Source organism: Ictalurus punctatus, chromosome 8 (genome assembly GCF_001660625.3).
Source record: "Ictalurus punctatus breed USDA103 chromosome 8, Coco_2.0, whole genome shotgun sequence".
In the NCBI taxonomy this organism is placed as follows: domain Eukaryota; kingdom Metazoa; phylum Chordata; class Actinopteri; order Siluriformes; family Ictaluridae; genus Ictalurus; species Ictalurus punctatus.
The window spans coordinates 18265358-18280331 of NC_030423.2; the positions used below are offsets into that span (position 1 = coordinate 18265358).

General features: G+C 39.1%; 1 protein-coding gene across 2 annotated transcripts in view; it reads left to right on the top strand.

Moving 5' to 3' along the window:
• Positions 1–14974, top strand: part of znrf1 (zinc and ring finger 1) — a 56599-nt gene that overhangs the window by 23653 nt on the left and 17972 nt on the right. For both annotated transcript variants that reach the window (XM_017474778.3, XM_017474779.3), the window contains exon 2: positions 14543–14638. In XM_017474778.3, the coding sequence (XP_017330267.1) occupies positions 14543–14638 (96 nt within the window). The remainder of the gene's footprint in view (positions 1–14542; positions 14639–14974) is intronic.

Sequence of the window (14974 nt, forward strand, 5' to 3'; positions counted from 1 at the left end):
GATGCACTTATTCAACCGAAAAAACAAAGTATGGAATGTTGGACACTTCATGCACTCACTGTTCGCAGCTTTGGTAACGTAGTAGAAGAGGGGAGGGGCTACCAGGCGCTGACGCAGGCTCAGATTTGCTCAGAATCATAAAAGGTCATGCTGGGCATAAACAGTAACATTGACATAAACAGTATATTGAAGAAATGCATTTTCGTCCATGAAACACATTAAGTGTGTTTCATGTCATTTGCCATTGACTGGGAAATGGCTTGTACTTCCGGTTAATAAAAAGCGTTAGTGTTCCATTTGAGATGATATTACCCTTCTAACATTCATACAATAGACAGTAGAGTACATCGTGCATAGTAGGGTTGTCACGGTACCAAAATTTCAATAGTCGGTACCAATACCAGTAAAATTCCACGGTACTCTGTACCAATTTCAGTACCAAAGCAAAACACAAAAACATGCTAACTAAACAACACATTAACAAAGTTTAATATCAATATAAAAATATATTTTTAAAAATGCCATTCTGTACTTCGAGTAAATCATTATTGAAGCTACTAGAGTTATCCAGACAAGACTAGAAATGTTTTTCTGACTGACTGATATTAAAGACATACAGTGCTAACCACACAACTATTATTTTCTAACACACAAATTTCAGATATGTCGCTTATCAAAAAGCCTCTTACATGTAAAATTAGTAAACCCCATCATGCCCTCCCATTTATTTTATCCCAGTAAAAGTTAAAGCATTAAATGGTTAATGAGGATTCTTGACCATATTGGCATTAAACGCACGTATGCTAACATTTAATAAGCAAAAATGAGGATGTTTTCTTGCAATAATACACTCCAATTTAACTAATGTACAACATTCATAATGCAATCGTTACCATCATTTTAAACTCACCTGGTTGAACTGCTTGAATTAATACTGCGGTTAAGCAGTGTTCTTCCTGAAAGCACAGTTAATCTATCGGCATATAAATTTTAGGGGCGCGGCTTTTACGCACCTAGCGGTAATAGCACCGAAAGTGGAAAACGAGCGTCTGAGAGAAATACATGTATTTCGCCTACTATATAGTAGGTAAGTACATGGTTTCGGACGCAGTCATGGTAACCGGGGGAGCTGCTGCTGCTTTGGCTCGACTGACTACCTGTCAGACAGCGTGACAGCCTGTCAGATACCGATACTTATGAAAATCTGGTACATAAACTTTTTTTATTTTTAGTACTGACTTGGTACCGAAGTACCGGTACTTTTGACAACCCTAGTGCATATTGTGTAGTGTGTCATTTGAGACACAACTTAGGTGTTTGACTCTTCTGAATCAAACAGTAGCTAATAGAAACAAATTAGCATTTTATTTGACTTTTGGATGAAAAGTAGAGACATGATGCTGAATCTGAGGACGCACTGGGCCGAATACCAAATCCAAAGTAACCGTTTCTTCATGTATTTGGCCAGGGGGACTTTGTACCACTGAATAATTGATAGCAATTTTGCTTTGATCTGTGCTTTTTGGTGAAACTACAATCTCAAAAAAATCTTTTGGACTCTGAAAGGAGCATTTCTCTGACAATTTCTGTGACCATTATTTGAACACTTCATAGGCATGCTGTGTTATTGCCAATATTGTCTATTTTGACACGCACACACACACAAAAAAAAGAGATTGGCTGAACAAAGACGGGCATTTATAGAGATTTTATGACTGATTACCACTTGGGGCAAAAAAGAAAAATTGATGTACAGTTGCAATCAGAATACTTCAGCCCCCATTGCAAATCAGGTATTTTTTAAAGCAAAACAAAAGCAATTGAATTGAAACAACGAATGCTTCAAGTGGTTTCCACAAATTCAACTGAAATTGCAACTTATAATGACTTCTCCGGTCTCAAAATTATTCAACCCCCTGAATAGAATCCTTCACAACAGCACAAATATAAAAACAGGTGTTGTCTCAAGCACACCTGCTGCCGCTACCAACGGCTTCATTAGTTCCACCAGGTGTGCTTGAGCTGGAACACATGAAATACCTGAACTGGCCACTGATCTATTATAAACATTTATGTTGTTATATAGGTGCTCCTGAGTCAAATGAGAAGTTTATATAAATAGTTTTCTTTTGATATAGAATGGCTTAGCTAACTTTTTTCTCTACATTCAGATTTATTCATTGATGTTTTTACTCAGTGTTTTGGGTGTCAGGCTCGAATTCTGCTTAGTCAGTACTGCATTCATGTTCTGTGCGGTGTCCCACTGATCTACAGCTGTTCCTTCACGACACCTAAAGTGAGTCACAGGGATTAAGGTCACACACACACACACACACACACTTTCCCAAAGCCCTCTAAACTCGGTGTCTCCTGTGTGACCTGCCATGAGCTTATTAAGGTCTAGAGTTTCCCCCATAAGCTCTGCTTCAAATGAGCAACACACAAAGGCTTGTATTACAGTCTTCAATAAGGATTTACCATTAACATGTATAGCTTTGGGATTTAGTTTAGAATATAATGCACAAGTACCTTATTGAAGTTTTCAACTACTTTCTGTCCCGTTTTTTTTCCCCTCTCAAAAAGAAAATGGCCGATTTGCTAACAGTTACTTACAAAGCTTATAGTCAGGATGGCCAAAATGTTTCCTCCTCATTAAATTGGTCCACTTTACTGGATGTCTACCACTTCATAACATTTTCCCATATTGGTTCTTTAACGTTCATTTGATATCTCAAAATTATGGATTGCATTATCTCCAACATACTACCTGGCATATTGTCTATATCTGCTGTACATGGTCTTATTTGGGTTTGTCTTCTTGGTGCTTCTTGCCATGTCTAGACAAAGTAGACAATGCCTTGGCCCTCAGCATTGTGTGAGACCTCCACATCATTAACCTGCATCACCAGAATGAGTAAATAATTGATTATATTCTTATAGGGTATGTTGCTTGTTGATTGTGGTTGCCAGTGGCACTAATTTTAACCTTGGTTTTCTAGAAATCTGATTGATGTATGAAGAGCAAAGCTTTAGTATCTCCTCCCCTTTGAAAACTACCAAACATTGTTACTAGTGATGGAGCCTCTGGTGAGGAAAGCATTATCCATCAAGTTAGTCATTGGTTCTTTTTCATTGTAGCATTAGTTTCTTGTAGACCACTTGCTTTTGTCATTTATCAATTAGCTAATGAAAGATGTGCCATAAACCCACTGCTTACCTAACATGATTGTTCTTGACAACTATCTGTTGGAGTTTTTCAAAACTAGTGTCCTCTCTTAAAATGCTTATAGGGCCCTCAATAACATTGGCATCCTTGGTAAATATGAGCAAAGAAGGTTGTGAAAAATTCTTTATTGTTTAACCTTTTGATATTTTGTTTATAAAATTCACAAAACTACTCTGCTCTCATAGATATAAAACAACTGCAAACACAACACAGGTTTATTAAAAATAATCTTTAAGTATAGGTGTGCAACAATTATTCGCACCCCTTTGAATTCATATGAGAAAAATATACTTGTATAGTATATTCCATCAATATTTATTTTGCATTTTTTTAGTACACTTGGGTGACCAGGAACAGGAAATTGTTCAACCATGACTTCCTTTTCCACAGGGGTATAAATAGGTAACACAGGCCAAATTCCCTGAGTCATTCATAACAGTGGGTAATACCAAGGAATATAGCTGTGATGTGCAGCAAAAGGTTGTTGAGCTTCACAAAATGGGAAGTGGCTATAAGAAAATAGCACAAGCATTGAAAATGCCCATTTCCACCATCAGGACAATAATTAAGGAGTTCCAGTTACCTGGAAATGTTATGAATCAACCTGGAAATGGACGTGTGTCTATATTGTCTCAACGCACTGTGAAGAGGATATTACGAGGTGTCAAAAAATCTCTGAGAATTGCAGAAGTTAGTTTCGTTGGTACATCTGTCTATTTGATTGTATGTTTTAATATTGCTGATGATACTGTATAATTAGGCGTAGGTTTTTTGTTGTTGTTGTGTTTTTGGGGTTTTTTTTTAGGACTTTGGAAGACTTGCTTTGACGGACCCAGGAAAACTTTTCTGCAAAATGTGAAGAATCTTATATAGAGTTATGTTGTACAGAAATGTCTGACTTTTTAGAATCTGAATTATATTGTGATCTTTTATTTTTATTTGCTTATTTTTTAATTACCTATTATTTTGTTTTATTTATGTCTGAAATACCTGTATTCGCCTTGAAATAGCCATTGAAGCTGGTATGGCGATAAACCCAAATACAAACAACCCCCCCCCCCCCCCCCCCCCCCTTTAAAGGTTTGTATGATTTTCAGTGACTTTGGTAATTTAGAGGCCTTTTATAGGGCTGCCTATAGTCTAGAAACGGCCCTGTGCTATGAACATTACAACTCCCGACCAGTGCTTGGCCTTGTCATTGCCATCTGCAGCTTTTTTCCCCCCTGTAATCCAGTGAACATTGGACCACACAGAGATCAAAACAAAGCTCACACGCCAAGCCTGCTTGCACATCTGTCTTGTGCTGACAAGAATTGGCTTTCATAGAGGCTAAGTGGCTACACGCTGTACTGTGTACATGATTAAATATTAATACTGATATTTTCAGGGTGAATATGATCCAGCACTCTTATCCTGCTGACTGTGTGTCTGGTCAGTAGGGATCACACAAGTGCACACGGATTGTGCAGATAGTGGAAGAGGGTCATTCAAGGTCATTTACTAATGAGTTTGTCTAATTAGCTGATTGTGTGTGTGTTGTGTTAAGGCCTTCCTACCTTTGCTCAGTGTTTTGCGTCACACACGTCAGAATCATAAGATTTGCTGATAAGGGCACAAGGAATGCTCTTTTTCAACCTGTCCAAAATAAGAACTCTTGGAAGACAAACATCTTTTAATTTGCCTTCAAGTTGGGACAGACTTTTATATGAGAGTGTGCAAACGCTGCTCAAATCTTCTCCTAGCCTCCTCGAGAATGGATATTATTTTGAAGTGTCCTCGACATCATGACTTAATGATACTGGAAGTATATTACAGATTATTTTCACAGATTATACCATATAAAATGGGGCCTTTTGCCATCCTTTTTTTTTTTTTCTTTTTGTCTCTCTGTTTCCCTTGTTGTTTTATTATCTTTGACACAGGAAATTTTTTTATGTCTAGCTAAGAGAAGTCAACCAAAGATTTTACCAATAACGAAGTTGGGCAGTACCTGCTGATAAGCGATTGATCAACCGATAAATTTTAAAATTGATACTGAGTGTAAACATAAGACTCAAAGTAAAATGTTGTTGAACTTTTATTACAGTCTCACAACTGTCTCTCTGCACTTCTATTTTCTAGTAGTCCGTATGTCAGTCTGTTTTTCTCTTAAATGCACTGTTATACTGCATTATTGAGACAGTTGTGGGTTTGCCTGATATGGTGTCATGTAGTGGTTTAGTAAACAGCTAACATTCGTCAGCTAGCTGTTGTTGTTTTTTTTTTTTGCTTGTCTTTTTTTCTTTTTCTTGCAACTTTGATGCAACTTTGATACTTAACACTTACTTAAAAGTCCTATCAGTTTGATTCCACCAGCATCCAACTAGTCAAGACAGTGCCTGTTAGTCTGTTTAGCCTTGGCATGTGTTTTGGAGCAGTGGCTTGAGAGGGAATGTTAAATTTAAGATTTATAATTGTTTACAGATTCCACCAAAATCACTGACATTAATAATTAGAAAGTCCTTATTTTTAACCCAAAATAAGAAGAGGACAAAGACCAGCCTATTATTTTTTTTTTTACTGACTCTTGAGTCCAGTACTTGCAAATTTGCCAGGTTAAAGTGATATGAACTTGATTATTAAGCGTGAAATTAAGTTTTACCGGAAGCGAATCGTTTTTCATGTTTCTGTGTCCTTTACTCTTCAAGGGAATTGGGTTTATGTAACCTTTAACACTTATGAATATTTGTTTCCCTTCAGGAATTTCAATCCTTCAAGTGCCTGTCTTTACTCATGTTTTTCTCATACAACCTTCATCCTGAATGTATATTTCTCATCCTTTGCGTATCTTTCTCACTTTCTGATGTTACTAAAGTCTTGTATTTTCCAACCTTCATTCCTTGTTTGTTTGTTAGTCTCCCCTCCTTCTTTTGCCACTGTCTCTGTTTTTCCTGTCTCTCCTTCTATTACCATTTCTCTACATCTTTGTCTCATAGTATGTCTGTATCTGTCTCTCTTTCCCTCTCTTTCTCTCTGTTTCATGAATTAGCTGTCTTTAATGTGTCCCCTCATGTATTTGGTGTATTTCTCTCCTCCTGCTAATACACTCTGTCTCTTGTTGCATCCTTAAAGAGCCACTGAAAATAGCAGCCGGGGTAAAGTGGGTCACTCGTTGAGGAGGAGCGAGGTGCGTGCGTGAGTGCGTGCGTGTGTGTGTGTGTGTGTGTTAGAAGCAGGCCAGAGGTTTGAGGGGTGAATAAGGGCAACGTGAGATTTTCTGTCTCTCTCTCAAGGCTATTCAGCCAACTTGACGCTGCATAACTCACTAACGTGCATATTTATTAATCTACTCTCCCAAAGGCAGTCTCTCCTTCTGCTGATTTTACAGACTGTGATCTAATAATATTATTGCTCTAGCCCCATTCTCTCACCTAAAGACAAAAAAGAAATAATGAACACAATCCATCTATGTGTGGCCCAAAGACATGCAGGATTATAGTGAAATTGAGCACAAAATGTTTCCTGTTTGACAAAATTGGGTTTAATTTGGTGTGAGGCCAGTCTGTGTCACTGCCTCTCCAAAACACATGGATTTTTTTTTTTTTTAAATCCCTTTGAAATAGTAACAAGTCAGTAGCACCAGTGAGTAATTTATCCCTAAATATTTACATTTCTTAGTAATGGAGTATATTACTATATATGGAAGAAAAGTTAAAACAATTTTTTTTTTCTTCACCAATGTCTTATAGTCTAAATGTCACATTTCACAATTATATATGTTCAGTTTCACAAAAATACTAACCCTTTTGGAACTAGGACTTAAAAATACAATAAGTTTGACCGATTTTGTTTTAAGACACCATCTTTTATGAAAATATACACTCCTGTCGTCATGCACTTGCTTCAACATTGGAATTGGGAACTAATAGGAATTTACTTGAGGTGCCACTACTCAAACACTGACATCACTATTCATGCATAGCGTCTACCTGAAGTCAGTGAGAATGGTCTGCACTTATATAGCTTTATTATATACTTTTATCCAAAGCGCTTTACACTGTGTCTCATTCACGCATTCACACACACACTCACACACCAATGGTAGCAGAGCTGCCATGCAAGGCGCTAACTTGCCATCGGGAGCAACTTGGGGTTCAGTGTCTTGCCCAAGGACACTTCAGTATGTAGTCATGTGGGCCGGGAATCGAACCGCCAACCCTACGATTAGTGGACAACTCACTCTCCCACCTGAGCCACAGCCGCCCCGAAGATAAAGAAAACTGGCGTCTAGCAATATTCTGTGCTATGCAAGTTAAAGGTGTGCATCAAAGTCTCAGGAGCAGACGTTTTTACTTTCATGTTGTGAATGAGTATGTGGAACATTCATTTCTATAGTTTCATTCACTGGTGAAGTAAATATAACCTGCACAAATCTTCACTGACTATCAGATTATAAACGTGCACGGTGTTTAATATTTATGTTCATTATTTCTTTATATTACGTCTGTCAAACACAAACGCATGCGCTACTGCTGACGTGCAGTGGAAAAATTATACATGATCATGCCACAATCATGAAACATTTCAAATTTTTCCCCGTCTTGTAGTGACAAATCGAATATCTGTTCATGAACTTTTGAGAGCTTAGTGATGTTAGAATAAGAGAAAGAGAATGTACACAAGAAAGAACGCGCCCTCGCCCCACTACAAACTTCCCGCACCAAGCGCTTGGGAGAGTTTGCCAAATGACACACAGACACACAAAGTTCAAATGGCAAGATCTCTAATTTATTCAAAGAAAGGCAGAGTATAGATCATGCTTGACACACAACAGAGACAAATGGTTAACTGTTGATTGATTCTCTAACTTTCCTTTTCACCAGTCTTGCATCACCTGGGAGAAAGGGGTGAGTGGGTTTCTCTGAAGGTAAAGTGAGAGAAGCAGAGACATTACCATGCACACTGTTCAATTTCTCAATCAAGGCTTGCGTATAATCTACAATAACCATGTCCAGGTCTCCTGTAAAAGAAACACCAGCGTTAGCTTTAGTCCACGGGGTTGGAAGTGGTCTGCCCTTTATGATTTCAAAAGGAGATAACGGAGACTTAGGGCTGCACGATTATGGCCAAAACGATAATCACGATTATTTTGATCAATATTGAGATCACGATTATTTATTATTCATAAATAATTCATTGATTTTAGGGACAGCATATTTTTTATTGCACTTTCACATTTAAATAAACAGACCGCTGCTTTCACCTCCATGTTGTGCTACATTCCTGCTAATGTACAAATCTTTGCATCAAATTAGACTGGTCCTTAAAGTGCATCATCTCGTAGAAGCAAAATATAAATAAAATTGTACCAAAAATATAGGATAAGTAAAAATAAAAATGCCAGCAACCATATGAAAATATAACAATGTGCAACCAAATGAAAACAATTCAGGCGAATGCAGAAAAGGCAATAACAGTGTATACGGGAGGAGAGACGCAGCCAAATCACCCAATAGAGCGGTGCAGGGATAACGTCATTTTGTACCGGAACAGGGAATTTACCATCACACCGGTTCCCTCGACAAAACCCAATAGGATTTTCACATAGGCTTTTGGATTATTGTGTAAAAAAAAAAAAATTAATTAATTAAAAATAAGCTTTGTGATCAACAAAAGTTTACAATACTAACACGTTTTGTCCATCAAGATAATATTCACAAATGAACACAACTTTTATGAAGTTTGCATCCTAAATACAATCGGCAGAAATAAAAATCTAACCGTATGCCATAAACCATCACGAAGTTTCCGACAATTTTTCCAAACTTGATTTAAAACATTTTCCATAATAGGAATTTCTCTGTGGAATCTTCATCCACATTTTTTGGGGAATTGTGCACAGCATATCTGAGCCAGTTTATCTGCAAATACTTTTCCTTTTCAGCGTGATGACGTTTAATGTCCCTGACAACGTCTGTAGTCCCATTTAGCAACATGTTAATGATCGCCTTTTTCAATACACGTAAAGGCTTTAAAGAAACTCATGAGTGGGGTATTACTGGTGTATTTTATGTCTTAGAATAAAACGTGAAAATGTTTTGCGCTTGTGTTCACCACAGACCTTATTTCAGGCTTTTATCCAAAATCCTATACAAAAAAAAACCATTGACTCGGGACGATGGAACCAGAAGGGCAAAAATGCTAACTCGTTTCCGGGTTTTGACATACAAAATGATGTCATCCCTGCACTGGCCTGAGAGCAGAGTGAGACAACATTTAAACTACATGGCTGCCTCCATAACAATACTTCCATCCACCCATCCATTTTCTGTACCGCTTATACTACACAGAGAGCCCCTATCCCAGGGGGCTCTGGGTACACGGCGAGGGATACCCTGGACAGGAGTACCTGGAGGAAACCCCCGAAGCACAGGGAGAACATGCAAACTCCGCACACACAGGGTGGAGGCGGGATTCGAACCCACAACCCAGTAGGTGCAAAGGTTTGTTAACGATTATAGATTACAGTAAGACTTATGGTGTCCTAAACCACCACATGCATTTATGGAAAAGATTTTGGGTCTACATTTAATTTCTTAGTGAAGTATACCTTTAATTTCACTAACCCTAAAGCCTAAAATTAGCTTGAGTAAACAAAAGGAAATCTTTAGAACACAAGCACACACACAGAGGACAAGCCAAAGGGTCTCCTCAAGGTCAGACCTGATCTGTATTCCTTCCGTATAATCATGAGGATATTTGTTCATTGTAAAAGCCTAAAGCCAACACACACACACACACACACACACACACACACACACACACACACACACACACACACACACACACACACACACACACATTTATTGTACTCCAAATCCATTGTGTTTAGGCCATATGGTGTTTGGGCTGAAACCAATGAGATTAACGCGTCTCCTCAGAACTGCTTAGTCATGCTGACTGAAGTGTGTGTGTGTGTGTGTGTGTGTGTGTGTGTGTGTGTATGAACGAGCAAAAGAGGGCGAGAGAGAGAATAACACTTCATTTAATGAGACTTCATTGAAATGACAGAGTTGTGGGATTACCTTCTGCTAGGCGGACATGTGGGATGCTTCAAATTTGTTAAAAAAAAAATAATGACCCTTACAAGACAGCTGTCATTATACCTGGCAAACAACAATTTTGAGACACAATATTCAGCGTGCTTTCGTGTGGAATGGTACATTAGAGTGTGTCTGACGATCTTGTGTTGTGTATATAGAGGTATATTGTGTTCTAGATGATTTTTTTTGGTGATTTTGTCAATTCACACTTTGCATTGAGGGTTGAACCTTCCTTTTCCTTTTTCCTGTACCTCTTCTTCTCTCTCTCCCTCATTCTCTGTTTCTCGTCCTCTCTCGCTCTCGCTTAAAATATTCCCAAAAGTGTTGTGTACTTCGGCAGCCTCCTCCCAAATGCTGAAACAGAAAATTGAAATGTCCGTGATAACGGCGTTGTACATCATTTTTTATGGTAATGGTATTCAAATATACTGCTATTGAGCAACTGTACTAATAGCAGTGTTGTTTGCTGAGGTGTGTGTGTGTGTGTCAGAGGGTCAGTGTGTCCCATAGCAGGTCAGTGAACAATGTGAGTGCCACTAGGCATGTCTGGATGTATGTCTGTTGATGACATAGCCTTGTGTGTGTGTGTGTGTGTGTGTGTGTGTGTGGAGCAGAGCAGAGCAGAGCAGTGCAGGCTGGCACAGTTTAGATTACGTGTGTGAATGACTCTGTAACACACTTCCCCTCCAGCTCTGTCGCTGATGCCATGCTAGTGTTGATCGTGTGTGTGTGTGTGTGTGTGTGTGTGTGTGTGTGTGGTTTTTCCACATTTTATTCAGGCCTAGCAGAGCCATGTCACTGAGATATGCTTATTGTAGTCTACACTGACTGAACAAAATGTGTGACAAATATACAATCACCTTTTTTTTCTTAACTCATTACGGTTCACAATATCATCATCATCATGTAATTAAATAATCATGCTTCACAAACACTCAAGGTCGGTGGTTGCTTTCTAATAAGTTGAATGGTATTCTTGGGAATAATTTGTGATTGCTGAATTCCTCCCCTTTTAAAATTAAGTGGGCGGGGCTAATTGGAGGTAAATTGGCATAAGCTTCACCCTAGGATCACTAATCCAGTCAAGGAGTTGTTTTTATTTTATTTTATTAACTACTGCTGTCTACTATTCAACAGTCTTCAAGTCTGAGCAGCCTTGCAAGAGAAACAATTCTGATATTTTTAATGTTCTATTGATTGGCAGTGTTAAAGTAATAAAGTACAAATTAGACGGTTAATGACCGAGCAAACTGGTCAAAAACGCTGCTATAATTCTGATGGATTATGTTCTCTTTATTTAAAGTAATTTATACCACAGCACTGTTGAATTCAAGATTCTGATTGGTCAGAACATGTTGTTAAGGTTTCTATAAAATCAGCATCTCTGACAATTACGGGTTTGCACGATCGTTTCTATAGTAACAGCATGCACAGGGACTTGTACGGCAAACGCAAAATGGTGTTTATTATTCAATAATGAAACGCGAATAATTGTTGTTATGGTGAAGCTTTCTGTAAGATGTTTATTTCTCAGTGTCAGTAAGGGAAAGTCTTCAGGACTTTAACTTAAAGAGAAAGAAAAAAGACTGGTGAGGAAATGACTACTTATTAAACTTGGGTACATGCAGTTATTGGAAAATATTCAACTTTGGGGTGGTAACAGGAACTCCGCTTTGTGTCAGGGGCAAAATAAGTAGTTGATGTATTATCTATTCAGGCTTTCCGTGCGTCCGTCAGAGATTCTCGTTAGCGCAATATATCAAGAACAAGCGCTTGAATATTTGTGGGATTTGTATAGGATTCTCATTGTAACTAGCGAATGAACTGATTAGGTTTTGGAATTGATCCAAACAGGTTCAAGTTCACAGCAAGGTCAGATGTCTGAAGTAGTTTTTCTTCAATAGCTTCCTTCATGTTTGAAGTATTTTTGAAGGTATTTCAACTTGGTAACAAAAAGGACTGGAATTGTTGGAAATAGTTTCTGGTGCAAATGTCCATTAAGTATCAAGTCATAAAATATTAAGTGTACTGATCCAGGCTTATGGCACGCATTATAAGGTGTCATGTAGTCTATTTAACCAATTTATACATGTGTTTTTGTAATGCATTTCGAGTATGGGATTTATTACCCAGTTTGTGTGCAGAAGGAATAGTTGCACTAAAACCACATTATGTGAACGTTGTATAATTCCTGTACATGACGGTTAACTGTAGAGAAAAATGAGCCGTTCTCACCACGTCTTTATCTGAACCTTCTCCACATCTCAGATTCTTTTTTTTTTTTACTCACTTGACTGATATAATAAACTGATATAATGCGAATAAGCAGTGTTCCTCGAGCACTCCCAGTAGTGTAGTCCCAGTAGTACTGAGGCTGAATTAAAAAGCTTTGATTTGTGTCAGTAAGCTAAAAGCTTTCCCAGCATGTGGGTGGGTTTCAGGACACACTGTGGGGATGGAGCATGGTGGTACGGCACTGTGCACGACATCTTATTTCCCCCTAAATGTCCGCGAAAGAATGAGTGCATATAAAAGAAAAAAAAAATCATGTGATGGCGAAGGAAAGCTCTCTCTAAGTTAAAGTAAACTGGTGAACCTGCAATGTGATGTGTCATGGCTAAAGATTGTCCCACATTAATATCTGACTGAACTGAATTGTTTCAGCTTCTGTATAAAGATGAACACACACACACACAATATGTCAGGCAGCCGTTCCTGACTTCCTGACCGCTGAGCGACGGAGTGTTGATGGGTTTGATGTTCCAGGTGACTGTCATCAGCATGTTGCAGGCTCACTACGCTGCTGGAACAAAACCTGACACATTTGAACACCTGTTGCGCAGTTGACACACTTAATCTACTCCAGTACGTCACTCATGCGCCTGCCAGTAAGATGAGACGTTTAAAACAGGCACGTTAACCTGGTTCAGTCGAAAAACTTGCCGTTAACTGCACTTTCTGAGAATTCCTTGAAAACATGGGCTGCTCTTTTTCAACAAACTTGTTGTCAGTTTTGTGCTTTCTGATTTGATTGCCTATGCTGACTGAGAGAAGGTTTGGTGCGATTATTGGCCATGTTATTGACTGTGAGCTCAGCGGCGTCCTGTTAATGTAATGAAACAATCCTCAAAGGAGCAGCTTGGCTAGAAATAAAATGTACAGGCTCCTGAGTGGTGCAAAAGAAACACATTCACTCTATTGTCAGGAGTTTGAGTTTTGATGATGCCATAGCCAGGAGTCCAAGAGAGCGTAATTGACCCTGCTCTCTGGGTGGGAGGGATGGGTACTCTCTCCCTTGTCAGACAGTGCGTGGGCATCTGTGAGCTCATGTATGTGGAAGTTTGCACTTGTTCAGCTGTCCTGTGACGCAGCATGAGTAGCAGCTCACGTTTTCTGGAGGAAATACACGTTAAGCCTACACTACGCCAACAGACGCTTTTGTCAGGTTTTGTCAGATCAGTGCGTTAACCCCGTCAGCGTCTGTTGCCGTTAGTCAGCGTTTGTTTTCACCGACTGAATGTTCAATCGCCGTTTGTCGGTCGTGGAATGTCTGAGCAGTGTGGTATGATTTTCCAACAAACTCTGACGTAATCTGACCTGGGCATGAACAGGTCAGAGACTTGAGGGCAAAACTGTTTGTGGCAACTGCAGTCGTAAAGCTATCATAGCAATTGTAATCCTAAGCCATCTTTGATAAGCCATCCATGATTAAGCAAAAATCACTTTGTGCAAAATTGATCACTCTACAAAAGCATCCGTCTCAGGTAGAGGGTGTGTTCTCCAGGTTCAAAAACATGCCAGTAGGTGGATTAACTGCGCTAAATTGCTGTTAGTTGTGAATGAGTGTGTGAACGTGTTGTATGAATGCGCTTGATGCCGTGCGATGGACTTGATGTCTAATCCATGGTGTATGGATCCAATTCATGGACTCACTCCCTGGACTGGCTCCAAAATAGGCTCAAGATGAGTGAATAAAACTGTTCATGTATTACAGCATTTATATGCAAAATGCTAAACTAGTATCTGTATGCTTTCCTTGTTTGTTAGGAGAATTAGCCTTGCTGCAGGCATAAACTGAAAAACGCTATTGTGCTCTGGCTGAAGTGGAAAATTGTGTGCGTGTGTTACTTTTAACATGGACCAGAGTTTGGGTTCTGATTGGCTGTGCACTTTGAATGCACAGCATGCCCTGTCTATCGATTGGCTCTTACGCACTCCTCTCTGTGTCTTTCAGGCTTCAAGTGTCCTGTTTGCTCCAAGTCAGTGGCGTCCAATGAAATGGAGGTTCACTTCATCATGTGTCTAAGTAAGCCCCGCCTCTCCTACAACGGTAAGCCACGCCTCTCAATGCAGCGCACATCCTGTACACTCGTCCCACACTGCCACTCTGTTCATCCATCGTTCTATTTTAGTCCTTTGTTAATGATGTCTCTTTTTTTCCGTCTCTTACGTGACTCATCAATAAGCGTCTGTGTCTGTAAACTCTGAATGACCCCCAGTCTTCGTCCCCACTGTCCCTGTCCCTCTGTTTCTCTCTCTTTAGTTCATTCACAGCATTTCTTCTGTGCATGTGCTGATGTAATAATATCAGATTATGATGATTGTCTTAATATTTTACTATGCCGTACGATATAAGATTTTGTTCTGTGTACAGTTTGATTTTTAG